The 18,787-nt window shown below is 36.5% G+C and overlaps 1 protein-coding gene across 5 annotated transcripts in view; it reads right to left on the minus strand.

Moving 5' to 3' along the window:
* Window positions 1-18,787, minus strand: part of DENND4A (DENN domain containing 4A) — a 130,318-nt gene that overhangs the window by 74,059 nt on the left and 37,472 nt on the right. For 4 of the 5 annotated variants that reach the window (XM_029236846.1, XM_029236845.1, XM_029236843.1 and 1 more), the window contains one exon: window positions 13,896-14,145. In XM_029236846.1, coding sequence (XP_029092679.1) covers window positions 13,896-14,145 — 250 coding nt within the window. Of the gene's footprint in view, window positions 1-3,029; window positions 3,071-13,895; window positions 14,146-18,787 lie in introns of those variants that run through there. The other variant, XM_029236847.1, reaches the window with a different exon arrangement.

The raw sequence follows: 18,787 nt of genomic DNA on the forward strand, positions 1-18,787 counted from the left end.
ATTCTCTATGTATAGTAACATGTCATCTGCAAAGTGACAGCTTTACTTCTTCTTTTCCGATTTGGATTCCTTTTATTTCTTTTTCTTCTCTGATTGCGTTGGCTAAAACTTCCAAAACTATGCTGAATAATAGTGGTGAGAGTGGGCAACCTTGTCTTGTTCCTGATCGTAGTGGAAATGGTGTCAGTTTTTCACCACTGAAGACGATGTTGGCTGTGGATTTGTCATATATGGCCTTTATTATGTTGAGGTAAGTTCCCTCTATGCCTACTTTCTGGAGGGTTTTTATCATAAATGGGTGTTGAATTTTGTCAAAACCTTTCTCTGCACCTATTGAGATGATCACACGGTTTTTCTCCTTTGATTTGTTAATATGGTGTATCACACTGATTTGCGTATATTGAAGAATCCTTGCATTCCTGGGATAAACCCACTTGATCATGGTGTATGATCCTTTTAATGTGCTGTTGGATTCTGTTTGCTAGTATTTTGAGGATTTTTGCATCTATATTCATCAGTGATATTGGCCTGTAGATGTCTTTCTTTCTGACATCCTTGTCTGGTTTTGGTATCAGGGTGATGGTGGCCTAGTAGAGTTTGGGAGTGTTCCTCCCTCTGCTACATTTTGGAAGAGTTTGAGAAGGATAGGTGTTAGCTCTTCTCTAAATGTTTGATAGAATTCGCCTGTGAAGCCATCTGGTCCTGGGCTTTTGTTTGTTGGAAGATTTTTAATCACAGTTTCAATTTCAGTGCTTGTGATTGCTCTGTTCATATTTTCTATTTCTTCCTGGTTCAGTCTTGGAAGGTTATGCATTTCTAAGAATTTGTCCATTTTTTCCAGGTTGTCCATTTTTTTAAATAAATTTATTTATTTTATTTTATTTATCTTTGGCTGCATTGGGTCTTCATTGCCCCACGTGGGCTTTCTGTAGTTGCGGCAAGTGGGGGCTACTCTTCATTGCAGTGCATGGGCTTCTCATTGCGGTGGCTTCTCTTGTTGGGGAGCATGGGCTCTAGGTGTGCGGGCTTCAGTAGTTGTGGCACACGGGCTCAGTAGTTGTGGCTTGCGGGCTCTAGAGTACAGGCTCAGTAGTTGTGGCACACGGGCTCAGTAGTTGTGGCTTGCGGGCTCTAGAGTGCAGGCTCAGTAGTTGTGGTGCACGGGCTTAGTTACTCCGTGGCATGTGGGCTCTTCCCAGACCAGGGATCGAACCTGTGTCCACTGCACTGGCAGGCAGATCCTTAATCACTGCGCCACCAGGGAGGTCCCCAGGTTGTCCATTTTATTGGCATACAGTTGCTTTTAGTAATCTCTCATTATCCTTTGTATTTCTGCAGTGTCAGTTGTTACTTCTCCTTTTTCATTTCTAGTTCTATTGATTTGAGTCTTCTCCCTTTTTTTCTTGATGAGTCTGGCTAATGGTTTATCAACTTTGTTTATTTTCTCAAAGAACCAGCTTTTAGTTTTATTGATCTTCGCTATCGTTACCTTCATTTCTTTTTCATTTATTTCTGATCTGACCTTTATGAGTCCTTTCCTTCTGCTAAGTTTGGGGGTTTTTTGTTCTTCTTTCTCTAAGTGTTTTAGGTGTAAGGTTAGGTTGTTTATTTGAGATGTTTCTTGTCTCTTAAGGTAGGATTGTATTGCTATAAACTTCCCTCTTAGAACTGCTTTTGCTGCATCCTATAGGTTTTGGGTCATCATGTTTCCATTGTCATTTGTTTCTAGGTATTTTTTGATTTCCTCTTTGATTTCTTCAGTGATCTCTTGGTTATTAACTAGTGTATTGTTCAGCCTCCATGCATTTGTATTTTTTACAGATTTTTTTCCTGTAATTGATATCTAGTCTCATAGTGATGTGGTCGGAAAAGATACTTGATATGATTTCAATTTTCTTAAATTTACCAAGGCTTGATTTGTGACCCAAGATATGATCTATCCTGGAGAATGTTCCATGAGCACTTGAGAAGAAAGTGTATTCTGTTGTTTCTGGATGGAATGTCCTATAAATATCAATTAAGTCCATCTTGTTTAATGTATCATTTAAAGCTTTTGTTTCCTTATTTATTTTCATTTTGGATGATCTGTCCACTGGTGAAAGTGGGGTGTTAAAGTCCCCTACTATGAATGTGTTACTGTCGATTTCCCCTTTTATGGCTGTTAGTATTTGCCTTATGTATTGAGGTGCTCCTATGTTGGGTGCATAAATATTTACAATTGTTATATCTTCTTCTTGGAATGATATGTTGATCATTATGTAGTGTCCTTTTTTTTTTTTCTTTTGTTTTTGTTTTTATTTGCGGTATGTGGGCCTCTGACTGTTGTGGCCTCTCCTGTTGCGGAGCACAGGCTCCAGACACGCAGGCTCAGCGGCCATGGCTCACGGGCCCAGCCACTCTGCAGCATGTGGGATCTTCCCAGACAAACCTGTATCCCCTGCATCGGCAGGCGGACTCTCAACCACTGCGCCACCAGGGAAGCCCTGTAGTATCCTTCTTTGTCTCTTGTGATAGTCTTTGTTTTAAAGTCTATTTTGTCTGATATGAGAATTGCTAATCAAGTCCAGGAAGCACAGAGAGTCCCATACAGGATAAATCCAAGGAGAGACACACCAAGACATATATTAATCAAACTATGAAAAATTAAACACAAAGAAAAAATATTAAAGGCAGCAAGGGAAAAACAACAAATAACATACAAGGGAATCCCCATAGGGTTAACAGCTGATCTTCCAGGAGAAACTCTGCAAGCCAGAAGAGAGTGGCAGGACATATTTAAAGTGATGAAGGGGGAAAACCTACAACCAAGATTACTCTACCCAGCAAGGATCTCATTCAGATTTGACGGAGAAACTAAAACCTTTACAGACAAGCAAAAACTAAGAGAATTCAGCACTACCAAACCAGCTTTACAACAAATGCTGAAGGAAATTCTCTAGGCAGCAAACACAAGAGAAGGAAAATACCTACAAAAACAAACCCAAAACAATTAAGAAAATGGTAATAGGAACATACATATCAATACTTACCTTAAATGTAAATGGTTTAAATGCTCCAACCAAAGGACATAGACTGGCTGAATGGATACAAAAACAAGACCCGTATATATGCTGTCTACAAGAGACCCACTTCAGACCTAGGGACACATACAGACTGAAAGTGAGGGGATGGAAAAAGATATTCCATGCTATAAGCTTTTATTTATTTATTTATTTATTTTTTGCAGTACGTGGCCTTCTCACTGTTGTGGCCTCACCTGTTGCGGAGCACAGGCTCCGAACGCGCAGGCTCAGCGGCCATGGCTCACGGGCCTAGGCGCTCTGTGGCATGTGGGATCTTCCCAGACCAGGGCACGAACCCATGTACCCTGCATCGGCAGGCGGACTCTCAACCACTGTGCCAACAGGGAAGCCCGCCATAAGCTTTTAATGGGAGGTGGAGAAGTGGGGGAAACATTTTTTGAGGCCAAAGCTGTAAACCTGGTACAAAAATCATGTATGAACTTGAGGAAAGACTCAACATGCATTTCCTCATGTCCATTAGACTGTTTTTTGGGTTTTGGTTTTTTGGGTTTTTTTCCTCCTGGTTTTGAAAACTAGTAGATGCTTTCAATCAAGCCACCTAATCTCCCCAAATCAAAAATAAGCTATAATAACTATACTCTTGAGTATTATCAACACATCAATAATTTAAATCTAACCTTTGTCTGATTCTCTATATACACATTTGGCAGATATGAAAACAAGTTTCCTGCATTGCATGTCTATTTTAGTTTTTCTGAACGAGTTAGAGGTCATTGTACGTCTACTACAGAGATCTAAATTTGCTTTTACTACCTTACAGTCAATGGAAACAAAGATTGTTAAAATATATAAACCACAACCCATTGCTTAAAATAAGACCCTACCACTAAGATTAGGGAACTTTCTCTATATTCAGGACTGATACTAGATTTAAGAGTAAGAAAATAGGATGGCGGAGTAGAAGGACGGGCTCTCACTCCCTCTTGCGAGAACACCAGAATCATAACTAGCTGCTGGACAATCATCGAAAGGAAGACACTGGAACTCACCAAAAAAGATACCCCACATCCAAAGACAAAGGAGAAGCCACAATGAGACGGCAGGAGGGGCGCAATCACAGTAAAATCAAATCCCATAACTGCTGGGTGGGTGACTCACAGACTGCAGAACACTTATACCACAGAAGTCAACCCACTGGAGTGAAGGTTCTGAGCCCCACGTCAGGCTTCCTAACCTGGGGGTCTGGCAACGGAAGGAGGAATTCCTACAGAATCAGACTTTGAAGTCTAGTGGGAATTGACTGCAGGACTTCGACAGGACTGGGGGAAACAGAGACTCCACTCTTGGAGGGCACACACAAAGTAGTGTGCACAATGGGACACAGGGGAAGGAGCAGTGGCCCTATAGGAGACTGAACCAGACCTACCTGCTAGTGTTGGAGCCTCTCCTGCAGAGGCGGGAGGTGGCTGTGGCTCACCATGGGGACAAGGACACTGGCAGCAGAAGTTCTGGGAAGTACTCCTTGGTGTGAGCCCTCCCAGAGTCTGTCATTAGCCCCACCAAAGACCCCAGGTAGGCTCCACTGTTCGGTTGCCTCAGGCAAAACAACCAACAGGGAGAGAACCCAGCCTCGCCCATCAACAGTCAAGCAGATTAAAGTTTTACTGAGCTCTGCCCACCAGAGCAACAGTCAGCTCTACCCACCACCAGTCCCTCCCATCAGGAAACTTACACAAGCCTCTTAGATAGCCTCATCCACCAGAGGGCAGACAGCAGAAGCAAGAAGAACTACAATCCTGCAGCCTGTGGAACAAAAACCACATTCACAGAAAGATAGACAAGGTGAAAAGGCAGAGGGCTATGTACCAGATGAAGGAACAAGATAAAACCTCAGAAAAACAACTAAATGAACTGGAGATAGGCAACCTTCCAGAAAAAGAATTCAGAATAATGATAGTGAAAATGATACAGGACCTTGGAAAAAGAATGGAGGCAAAGATCGAGAAGATGTAAGAAATGTTTAACAAAGACTTAGAAGAATTAAATAACAAACAGAGATTAACAATACAATAACTGAAACGAAACCTACACTGGAAGGAACCAACAGCAGAAAAACTGAGGCAGAAGAACGGATAAGTGACCTGGAAGACAGAATGGTGGAATTCACTGCTGTGGAACAGAATAAAGAAAAAAGAATGAAAAGAAATGAAGACAGCCTAAGAGAACTCTGGGACAACATTAAACGCAACAACATTCACATTCACAACAACATTCATTATAGGGGTCCCAGAAGGAGAAGAGAGAGAGAAAGGACCCGAGAAAATATTTGAAGACATTATAGTCGAAAACTTCCCTAACATGGGAAAGGAAATAGCCACCCAAGTCCAGGAAGCTCAGAGAGTCCCATACAGGATAAACCCAAGGAGAAACACACTGAGACACATAGTACTCAAACTGGCAAAAATTAAAGACAAAGAAAAATTACTGAAAGCAGCAAGGGAAAAAGGACAAATAACATACAAAGGAACTCCGATAAGGTAAACAGCTGGTTTCTCAGCAGAAACTCTACAAGCCAGAAGGGAGTGGCATGATATACTTAAAGTGATGAAAGGGAAGAACCTACAACCAAGATTACTCTACCCAGCAAGGATCTCATTCAGATTCCATGGAGAAACCCTAATCAAAAGCTTTACAGACAAGCAAAAGCTAAGAGAATTCAGCACCACCAAACCAGCTCTACAACAAATGCTAAAGGAACTTCTCTAAGTGGGAAACACAAGAGAAGAAAAGGACCTACAAAAACAAACCCAAAACAATTAAGAAAATGGTCATAGGAACATACCTATCGATAATTACCTTAAACGTGAATGGATTAAATGCTCCAACCAAAAGACACAGGCTTGCTGAATGGATACAAAAATAAGACCCATATATATGCTGTCTACAAGAGACCCACTTCAGCCCTAGGGACACATAAACTGAAAGTGAGGGGATGAAAAAAGATATTCCATGTAAATGGAAATCAAAAGAAAGTTGGAGTAGCTATACTCATATCAGATAAAATAGACTTTAAAATAAAGAATGTTACAAGAGACAAGGAAGGACACTACATAATGATCAAGGGATCAATCCAAGAAGTAGATGTAACAATTATAAATATATATGCACACAACATAGGAGCACCTCAATACATAAGGCAACTGCTAACAGGTATAAAGAGGAAATCAACAGTAACACAATAATAGTGGGGGCTTTAACACCTCACTTACACCAATGGACAGATTATCCAAAAGGAAAATAAACAAGGAAACATAAGCTTTAAATGGCACAATAGAGCAGACAGATTTAATTGATATTTATAGGACATTCCATCCCAAAACACCAGACTACACTTGCTTCTCAAGTGCACACGGAACATTCTCCAGGATAGATCACATCTTGGGTCACAAATCAAGTCTCAGTAAATTTAAGAAAATTGAAATCATATCAAGCATCTTTTCTGACCACAACGCTATGAGATTAGAAATGAATTACAGGGAAAAAAACTTAAAAAACACAAACACATGCAGGCTAAACAATATGTTACTAAATAACCAAGAGATCATTGAAGAAATCAAAGAGGAAATCAAAAAATACCTAAGACAAATGACAATGAAAACATGATGATCCAAAACCTATGGGATGCAGCAAAAGCAGTTCTAAGAGGGAAGTTTATAGCTATACAAGCTTACCTCAAGAAGCGAGAAAAATCTCAAATAAACAATCTAACCTTACACCTAAAGGAACCAGAGAAAGAAGAACAAAGAAAACTCAAAGTTAGCAGAAGGAAAGAAATCATAAAGATCAGAGCAGAAATAAATGAAATAGAAACAAAGAAAACAGTAGCAAAGATCAATAAAACTAAAAGCTGGTTCTTTGAGAAGATAAACAAAATTGATAAACCATTAGCCAGACTCATCAAGAGGGAGAGGACTCAAATCAATAAAATTAGAAATGAAAAAGGAGAAGTTACAATGGACACTGCAGAAATACAAAGCATCCTAAGAGACTACTTCAAGTAACTCTATGCCAATAATATGCACAACCTGGAAGAAATGGACAAATTCTTAGAAAGGTATAACCTTCCACGACTGAACCAGGAAGAAATAGAGAATATGAACAGACCAATCACAAGTAATGAAATTGAAACTGTATTAAAAATCTTCCAACAAACAAAAGTCCAGGACCAGATGGCTTCAAAGGTGAACTCTATGAAACATTAACAGAAGAGCTAACACCCATCCTTCTCAAACTCTTCCAAAAAATTACAGAGGAAGGAACACTCCCAAACTCACTCTATGAGGCCACCATCACCCTGATACCAAAACCAGACAAAGATACTACAAAAAAAGAAAATTACAGAACAATATCACTGATGAATATAGATGTAAAAATCCTCAACAAAATAGTAGCAAACAGAATCCAACAACACATTAAAAGGATCATACACCATGATCAAGTGGGATTTATCCCAGGGGTGCAAGTATTCTTCAATATACGGAAATCAATGTGATACACCATATTAACAGATTGAATAAAAACCATATGATCATCTCAATAGATGCAGGAAAAGCTTTTGACAAAATTCAACACCCATTTATGAAAAGAACTCTCCAGAAAGTGGGCACAGAGGAAACCTACCTCAACATAATAAAGGCCATATACGACAAACCCACAGCAAACATCATTCTCAATGGTGAAAAACTGAAAGCATTTCCACTAAGATCAGTAACAAGACAAGGAGGTCCACTCTCACCACTATTATTCAACATAGTTTTGGAAGTCCTAGTCAGAGAAGAAAAAGAAATAAAAGGAACACAAATTGGAAAAGAAGAAGTAAAACTGTCGCTGTTTGCAGATGACATGATACTATACATAGAGAAGCCTAAAAATGCCACCAGAAAACTACTAGAGCTAATCAATGAATTTGGTAAAGTTGCAGGATACAAAATTAATGCACAGAAATCTCTGGCATTCCTATACACTAATGTTGAAAAATCTGAAAGAGAAATTAAGGAAACACTCCCATTTACCATTGCAACAAAAAGAATAAAATACCTAGGAATAAACCTACCTAAGGAGACAAAAGACCTGTATGCATAAAATTATAAGACACTGATGAAAGGAATTAAAGATGATACCAACAGATGGAGAGATATACCATGTTCTTGGATTGGAAGAATCAATACTGTGAAAATGACTATACTACCCAAAGCAATCTACAGCTTCAATGCAATCCCTATCAAATTACCAACAGCATTTTTTACAGAACTAGAACAAAAAATCTTAAAATTTGTATGGAGAAACAAAAGACCCCGAATAGCCAAAGCAGTCTTGAGGGAAAAAAACGGAGCTGGAGGAATCAGACTCCCTGACTTCAGACTATACTACAAAGCTACAGTAATCAAGACAATATGGTACTGGCACAAAAACAGAAACATAGATCAATGGAATAAGATAGAAAGCCCAGAGATAAACCCACGCACCTATGGTCAACTAATCTATGACAAAGGAGGCAAGAATATACAATGGAGAAAAGACAGTCTCTTCAGTAAGTGGTGTTGGGAAAACTGGACAGGTACATTTAAAAGAATGAAATTAGAACACTCCCTAATACCATACACAAAAATAAACTCAAAATGGATTAGAGACCTAAATGTAAGACAGGACACTATAAAACTCTTAGAGGAAAACATAGGAAGAACACTCTTTGACATAAATCACAGCAAGATCTTTTTTGATCCACCTCCTAGAGTAATGGAAATAAAAACAAAAATAAACAAATGGGACCTAATGAAACTTCAAAGCTTTTGCACAGCAAAGGAAAGCATAAACAAGACCAAAAGACAACCCTCAGAATGGGAGAAAATATTTGCAAATGAAGCAACTGACAAAGGATTAATCTCCAAAATATATAAACAGCTCATGCAGCTCAATAACAAAGAAACAAACAACCCAATCCAAAAATGGGCAGAAGACTAAACAGACATTTCTCCAAAGAAGACATACAGATGGCCAAGAAGCACATCAAAAGCTGCTCAATATCACTAATTATTAGAGAAATGCAAATCAAAACTACAATGAGGTATCACCTCACACCAGTTAGAATGGGCATCATCATAAAATCTACAAACAACAAATGCTGGAGAGGGTGTAGAGAAAAGGGAACCCTTGCACTGTTGGTGGGAATGTAAAATGATACAGCCACTATGGAGAACAGTATGGAGGTTCCCTAAAAAACTAAAAATAGAATTACCATATGATCCAGCAATCCCCCTACTGGGCATATACCCAGAGAAAACCATAATTCAAAAAGACACATGCACTGCAATGTTCATTGCGGTACTATTTACAATAGTCAGGTCATGGAAGCAACCTAAATTCCCATCAACAGACAAATGGATAAAGAAGATGTGGTATATATATACAATGGAATATTACTCGGCCATAAAAAGGAAAGAAATTGGGTCATTTGTTAAGACGTGGATGGATCTAGAGACTGTCATACAGAGTGAAGTAAGTCAGAAAGAGAAAAACAAATACCGTATATTAACGCATGTATGTGGAACCTAGAAAATTGGTACAGATGAACCGGTTTGCAGGCCAGAAGTTGAGACACAGATGTAGAGAACAAACATATGGACACCAAGGGGGGAAAGACGCAGGGGGGTGGGGATGGTGATGTGCTGAATTGGGCGATTGGGATTGACATGTATACACCGACGTGTATAAAATTGACGACTAATAGGAGCTTGCTGTATAAAAAAATAAAATAAAATTCAAAACTTAAGAAAAAAAAGAGTTAAGAAAATAAACATTTAAGAGGTTTTTATTCCTATAATGTTTCTTAAGAGAGCTGAGAGGACCTTAAACACTGGGCAAAAATAAAATAAAACAACTCTTCCTTGCTGTATGTCAATTATATCTCAATAAAACTGAAAAAAAAGAAAATCTCATCCTCAGTTGTTAAATGCACATAAAAGGGACTGAATAAGCAGAGTTAACTAAGGAATAATTAATAACAGCTAACGTTTACATAGCACTTACTAGGTACTATCCTAAGTTCTTTACAGATATGAAACATTTAATCTTCACAAAAAGCCTGTGAAATAAAATACTACTTTATCCTTGTTTCATGCATGAGGAAACTGAGGCACAAAGAGTCAAAGAACTTGTCCAAGACATGCATCTGGAATGCAAATCCAGCAGGTTAGCTGGAGTCCATTCTGTTCACGCTATGTTACACTGCCTCTTTATTCTTTCAGCAGAGAATTAATGCTCTCTGACAACACTGGGACCAATACTTCAGAGTAAGGAAAAACAGGAACTCGTGTCTGGTTTTGGTTTCAGTGCAACAAGTCTACCTTGAACACTTTGATTAATTAATAAGACCTAGAAATGGTTCTAATGACATTGTCGATTTCCTTTGAACACAAAACTAACAAATCTATAAAATAAAGGAAAATTCACCAATGGGAAAAGGGCAAGTATCTGTGAGCCTGAACAGTCTTGCTAAAACACCAAACCAAATCTTGAAACAAGGTTAAGCTGGACATCAGATTATGGAAGAGTTCAAAAACCCTTCTTGCCATCACTATCAATACCACATGAGGCCTGTAAAACTTACTTGCTACCATGATCTTCTTCCTCCATCATAATCTCTCCACTGTCACATGTAATCATCAAATCAAAATGCAAGGATAGCATGAAAGAATAGGGTATTTTGTATATGAATGGCTGTTGACAAGTAGGGGTCACATAGCTGCAAATAACTCTTTTAGGATACAACTGAGATACCGTCAGCATCCAGTTTTCGAATTACCTATTTAAACATTTTAAACAAATACTGCTACTACCTTAAAACTGCAGATTTTTTTAAAAGAAAATTTGGAATTGAAAGATATTTATAGATAATAAACTAACACATATATAGTGTTTTCTTATATGTACTGGAACATGATTCTAAATTCATTTAACCATCACAATTACTTATAAGGTAGATGCTACTATCACTCTCATTTTACAATTGTGAAACTGAGGCACAGAGAAGTTATGTTACTTTCTCAAGGTCACAAAGCCAATAAGTGTCAGAGATAGGATTCATATCCAGACACTCCGGCTCCAGAGTCTGTGCTTTGAACCACTTGGCTATACTGATCTTAACCACTACACAATACAGATCTATTTTACTATCTTATTGAGGGGGTTAAAAACATTTTCAGACTCCTAAAATTTGTGTTGTAATCAGTCACATATCAATACACTCCATTTCTTTTTCTTGTAGCTTTACTTAAAGCTTCAGTATTTCTCTTCTTGCTAGCTTAAAAGAAGAGAGCACATAAGAGCTCAATAAATGTAAATTATTTTAGGAAGTATGTAGTTCTAACTATGGTCATAACAGCTTTGCTTGTAATATAAAAAACTTAGAATCTAAATGTCTTACAATAGAAGATGGAATAAATTGTGGCACATCCACTTAATGTAGTAATATTTAGCCATTCAAAGCTGTTATATATGAAAAGATGTTAAACCTCCACAATAATCAAAGAAATGCAAATTAAAATTAGAATGATTTCTTCTTATTAGATAGTCAATAATTAAAAAGGGATTGATAACAACCAGTGTTGGTGAGGTACAGGACCTGGGAAAGGGCATTCTTATACAGTACAGTTGCTGGGAATATAAACTGTCACAACTTTTTCAGAGCAATCTGTTAACACTTCTCAAAATGTACACCATACCCATCAATTCTAGTTACAATTATTTACTCTTCCAGAAACACTCCAATAAATATACAAAGAAAAAGGCACAAAATTGATCAAAGCAGCATTATGAGTAATGGGAAAAACTGGAAATAACTTGTATTCATCATTCATTTGTATTTTCTGGAATACTACACAATCATTGAAAGAATTAAGTAGAGAGTTATATTAACTGATAAAGATGGATAGTTTAAAAAAAGCTTATATCAGAATATATTGAAATTTCCAATTTTTGAAAAATAAAGGATGAATTTATCCATATTACATATACTCCACATATGTGCACACAAAAGGGTCTGGAAGGATACAAGCCAAATTGTTAATTGTTAATCCTGGCAAAGGATCACAAAAGATGGAAGCAGGAACAAGAACTTTTGCTCTTTACTTCCTAGATGTATGATTTGCTCCCCTCTCCCTCTCAATTTTTTTTTTGAGTATATATTTCTTTTTAAAATTTAAAACAGCAATTAAAAAAAAAGATAATTACAATTACAGATCATGCATGGCCTTAAGGCTACTGGAAGGACTCTGGCTTTTACTAAGAGTGAGATGGGAAGCCATTAAGGGTTGTAAACCAAAGAGAGATATGATCTAATTTGTTTTGCTATGTGAAGAATAGGTTGTAGGAAGAAGTAGAAGCAGTGATCAGCTAAACCAGGGGTCTGGCAAACTACGGCTTGTGTTTGACCCAAGGCCTGTTTTTGTACAACTGAGCTAAGACTGGTAAAAAGGTTGTTTTTAAAACAAACGATGAATTTGCGACAGAGCCTGTATATGACCTGCAAAAGCTAACTTATCATTTAGCCCTTTATTCAAAAGTTTGCCTAACTCCTGAATTAGGAGACCACTGCAATAATCCAGTTAAGAGATGATTATGGCTTGGATCAGGGCTGCAGCACGTGGAGAAGCTGAGAAGTGTTCAAGTTCAAAATATGTTTTGAAATGAAAGTCAACAGAATTTACAGAAGAAGTGAATGAGAGGTAGAAGATAAAGGTTAAGGATTACTCCAAGGATTTTTAGTCTGAGTAACTAGAAGAGTGGAATTTCCTTTTACTAGAGGAGGAAAATTATGGGGATAAGTAGATTTGGAGAGGGACACTAGGAGTTCAGTTTTGGACATGTTAAATTTGAGATAACCTATTTGATAAGATATCCAAGAAGAGATAATGAATTAGAAAGATCCAGGGGGGACACAGAAATTTAGAAGTCATCCACACATAGCCTGTATTTAAATGATTAGATCATCAACGAAGTGAGTTTAGATTTAAAGATAAATGGTCTGAGGACTGAACCCTGGGGCACTCTGTTGTGTTGCAGTTAGGGAATTGGGAAGAAATTAGCAAAGGCAGAAGGGGAATAACTGGTGAGGTAGGAGGAAAAAAGCCAGAGAGCACAGAGGATAGAGACTGAATCTTCTCTTCCTGCCACTGTTTCAAGAAGGGAGAAGTGATCATCTATGTCTAAATGTACTAAAAAATTAAGATGAAGAGTTGATCACTGGATTCAACAAGTGCAATCTTGGTGGAATGATGGAGACAAAAGCCTAACTGGAAAGAGTCAAAGTGAGGAAGGAGACAGAATACAGTCAACTCTTGAGATGTTTTATTATAAAGAACAATCAAATGGGGGAACAGATGGAGTGGGATATAAAGATCAAGAAGCTTTGTAAAGATGGGAGGTATTGTAACATGCTTTTGCATGCTGGAGGAAATAACCCACTAGAGAATGAAAAACTGATGATTCAAAAAAAAGTAGGGAGGATTGCTGAATCTATGTCTCAAATAGGTGAGTATACAGGATCTAGTGCACAAGTGGAGGGGTTACCCTTGGTGAGTGCATCACTTTTGCAGTAAGGGGGAAAAATTATTTAATTACAAAAAAAAGAAAGCTTTTTGCACAGCTCTTTTTGAAAGTACAACTAAATTACTTTCCTAAAAATAAGATATCTGACATCTTTAAAAAATCTATTTTTTAATTCAGTAATTGTGCTAGGCTGTTTTCCAAAGATTTATTTTAAATTATGCTCTTTTCATCCGTGGCTAATTTTATCAGTGCAAAAGAGTCACTTACCATACTGTTATTGAGATTCTTGTCAACTTTGCAGAATGTGTGTGGTGGACTTTCTCCTTTACTGGGTATAATAATACATATGTCTGTAACAGCCAACGTATTCTGAGTCATGTTTTCAGAGGCTCTTCGGTAAGTGATATAAATTCTTTGTGATGAGGTGCTGCCACTAATATTTGCAGGGCGTCCGTAAGGAGTACTCTGGATAACTTCACACCCCTGTTTCAATCTTTCTTTCCAGTCATATAAAACCCTAAAAAATAAATAAAATAAATTAGTACACAATTACAAAGCACCTGCAAATATGAAAGGTAATATTGTCAGGAATCATAAACTGATCCTTAAATGTAGCAGATATTCCAATTGTACTGCAAGTTTGAATGCACCGTCCCATATAAAATTAAAGAATAACTGGGAACTTCTCTTGTGGCACAGAGGTTAAGACTCCGTGCCCCCAATTCAGGGGACCCCGGGTTCAATCCCTGGTCTGGGAACTAGATCCCACATGCATGCCGCAACTAAGAGTTTGCATGCCACAACTACAGAGCCAGCGAGCCGCAACTAAAGGAGTCCTCAAGCTGCAACTAAGGAGCCCAAGTGCCGCAACTAAGGAGCCTGCCTGCCACAACTAAGACCCAGCGCAACCAAATAAATATTTTTAAAAATAAAAATAAATTAAATTAAAAATTAAAGAGTAACTGTTTTCCCTACCAAAAATTAATAATGTAAGGAAAATTTATATTAACCTCTGTTTATTGACATAAACCACAGAATAGCAATTTTGTGCAAAGGTACTTATTTTAGCATTCCATTTAAGAGATAGATAGCTAGATAGACAGATGGACAGATGGGTGTATGTATGTACGTATGTCTCTAAAACCAAGCATCATCTTTAGAAAAAGCAACCTTGTATTTTGACCAAAGTTAAAATTTTACAAAAGGCTCCTTGCCATACAGTAGAGAACTTGCTTGCACACTTTTACCTCCAATACTTCCTTCAGCTTTAAGAGAGAGTTTTAAGGCTTTCAAAAGAGTAAATGACCTTAAGTCTATCTTTCATCAAAAGTACAAGTGAAAGTTTCCCCCTTCTCCTTTATGGTAAAATCATACGTTTTAAATAAAGGACAGGCCAGGCACCCATTCCTTAAGTTTTCTAAATACTATTATTTAAAGTACTCTGGAAAACAAAGAAAACATCATGCTTGAATAATATTAGTTTATTCCCTCACAGAATTCACTAATTTGTACTTTAATGCTAAGTGTTTGGCATTAGCAAAAAAAAAATTAAAGCCCTATTATATTAAATGTTTCTTCATTTGTTATAAAAATTATTATAGAAGGTAATGTCCCCAACATCAATCAGTATTCCCTTTTATAAAATCCCATTATACAAATAAAATTTAGTGTAAAAAATTGGTCAAATTATTTCTTTCTAATATAATTTTTAATTTCCCTTTTGTCTCAGCTGTCAGCAAACTTAAAAATTTTTTTCTTTAAACATTCTATTTTGAAAATTTAGAGTGAAATTTGATGCTTGATCATAGCAGCTATGTATATCCCAATGTTAGCCTAATTGCTTACTCCTCCTCCTCTTGATCTTGCTTTTCTGTCTTGTTTTTTCTTAATCCTAAAAAATGGCATTGTCAAACTATTACATATAGAATGGATAAACAACAAGGTCCTACTGTATAGCACAGGAAACTATATTCAATATTGAGGTAAACTATAATGGAAAAGAATATAAAAATATATATATATATATATATGTATAACTAATCACCTTGCTGTAAAGCAGAAATTAACACAACATTGTAAATCAACTATACTTCAATTTTAAAAAATAAGTAAAAAAAATTTTAAAGGCATTATAACAGAGAAGTTAGACATATCTGAATTCGAACCCCTACCACCTGGTACCAGCTGTATTATCTTAGGCAGTTACTTAACTTCTCTGATCCTTATACTATTCAATTATAAAATTTAAAAATCTAACTCATAGGATCTTGGCAGAATCAGATAAGAATACAAGTAGGGTCTCCCAAATAATGTCTGGCATACAGATGTTCAACTGAAAACAAGAAAAGAAAAATACAACACACAGAACAACAAACCACTATTTACTACCTCAAATTCTTAAAAGATATGGAATATAAGTACATTTTATATATAAGCTACCTATTTTCTTTAATCAGGTATTGTGCTGTTGCATATATTACTTGTATCACTATTTTTGATTTTTATATTGTTGGGTAACTTTTCTTATCTATTTAAACTATAAGCTTAGTTTAAAGGCAATAATGATGTTATATCCTCCACAATGACAAATATATGAAAATAGCCATAAGAGTGGTTAATTTATTCATTCCAGTCCAAGTCCTTTCCTGTTGGAGAATCCTTCCTATGCCTGGGAAATTCCTCACCTCTAATTTAGGCAGCTCCAACGCCTTGTCTAACAAGAATCTGCAACATTCCCTTCATTTTATTTGCAAACTAGAATTCTGACAGTGATCAGTGATCATAGGAGCAACTTAACGTAATCTTTTAAATATAAGATCTAATAGCTGGCTTATTTTCCCAAATATGTAAACTTCATATGAAGCAATATTATACCTGTTCTGAAACCCACTTGAAGTTACTGTAATTAATTCATGAATTAACACAATAAAGACTGAGTTTAATATAACTTTTATCAAACATTAAGTAATAGAATTTTAAAAGTAGAAGAATGTTCAGGAGCTCTTCCAATTCATCCTATCTCCCCTTAGGTATGAGTAAACATGGCTATTCACTTTCAGACTTAATATATTGGGAGATGGAACTTTTATAGCCCTTCTACTGATGTTAGTAGGGACATTGCTATCGTCCTTATTTTAACCAGAATATTTTAAGTTAAGCGTATCCCCTTTTGCAACAGAGCCATGGAAACAAGGAAGTTAATCTTCATTCCCTATAAACCCTTCATCTATCGTGAAGACATTCTTAGAGCTACTCTTAGCCTACCTTTGGCCTTTTTCTTTCAGTTTTTCAGGGAGAATCTTCTACATAAATAAATACATATGTATATATATATTTACATTTATATATTCCTCTTTTACATATATATTCCTCTTTTTTTAAAAAAACCCAATCGTTGCAGAAATTGACAAGGTGATCCTAAAATTCATAGGAAAATTCAAGGGACCCAGAATAACCAAAACAATTTTGAAAAAGAACAAACTTGGAAGACTCACACTTCCTAATGTAAAAACTTACTACAAAGCCACAGTAACTAAAACTGTGTAGTACTGGATAGGAGAGACATACAAATGGAATAGAATTGAGAGTCCAGAAATAAAGCCATACATTTATCACCAATTTTTGAAAATGGGAAAAGAATATTCTCATCAACAGACGGTGCTGGAAGTGGATATCCATATGCCAAAGAGTACGGCTGGACTCTTTCCTCAACATATACAAAAATTAACTCAAAATGGATCAAAGATCTAAATGTAAAGGCTGAAACTATAAAACTCTTAGACAAAAACTTAAATGTAAATCTTCGTAACTCTGGATTAGTTAAAGCCTTCTTAGATACAACACCAAAACACAAGCAACAAAAGAAAAAAATACATAAATCAGATTTCATCAAAATAAAAACTTTTCTGCTCCAAAGGATACCATAAAGAAAGTGAAAAGACAACCCACAGAATAAGAAAAAATATTTGTAAACCATTTATATGATAAGGAACTTACATGTAGAATATATAAAGAACTCCCAAAGCTGAACAATAAAAAGACAACCCAATTTAAAAATGGGTAAAGGATTCTGAATAGACATTTCTCCAAAGATATATAGATGGCTAATAAGCACATGAGAAGATGCTCAACATCATTAGCCATCAGGTGAATGCAAATCAAGACTACAGTTAGATACCATCTCATACCCACTAGGAGAGCTATAATCAAAATAATAATATAAAATGTTGGCTAGGACTGGCAGAAATCAGAACCTTCATACACTGCTGATGGGAATGCAGAGTGGTACGGCTACTTTGGAAGACAGACTGGCAGTTCCTCAAAAGGTTAAACACAGAATTACCATATGACCCAGCAATTCCACTCCTAAGTACATATACAAGAGAAATGAAAACATGTCTGTATGAAAACTTGTACATTAACATTTCCAGTAGCATTACTCACAAGAGCCAAAAAGTAGAAACAACTCACATGTCCATCATCTGATGAATGGATAAATAAATTGTGGTAGACCCATAAGATGGAGTATCATTCAGCCATATAAAGGAATAAAGTACAGACACATACTACAACATGGATAAACGTTGAAAACATTATGCTAAGTGAAAGAAGCCAGCCACAAGGTAACCATATACAGTATGATTCTACTGATATAAAATGTCCAGAATTAGGCACATCCACAGAGACAGAAAGTAGACTGGTGATTGTCTACAGCTGAGGGGGTTAGGGAGAATTAGACAGAAACTATAATGAATACAGGATTGTTTATTTTGGGGGCATGATAAAATGTTATAAAATTTATTGTGGTGATGGTTTCACAACTCTATAAATATACTAAAAACAACTGAATTGTATAATTTAAATGGGTGAGTTGGATGGTATGAATTATAACTCAGTAAAGCTATTATATAAAAAGGGAGCCCCAAGTTCCACACAAAATCCTAAATAAGGCACTAATTTACCCAAGATCCTTGTTTGATGCATACAGACTTAAGCACCCAACTATAATGATCATTATAACCGATCCTTAAAAGCCACCTTTTCCTCATACTTTAAAAATAATAAAAAATGTTATGAGCAGGATAATACATTAATTTCTGATACTTTCCTATAAATGTTTTTCAAATTATCTCCCCCCCCCTTTTTTTTTTTTTTTTTTT

This window comes from Monodon monoceros, unplaced genomic scaffold (genome assembly GCF_005190385.1).
Source record: "Monodon monoceros isolate NGI ecotype Baffin Bay Population unplaced genomic scaffold, NGI_Narwhal_1 Super_Scaffold_21, whole genome shotgun sequence".
Lineage (NCBI taxonomy): Eukaryota > Metazoa > Chordata > Mammalia > Artiodactyla > Monodontidae > Monodon > Monodon monoceros.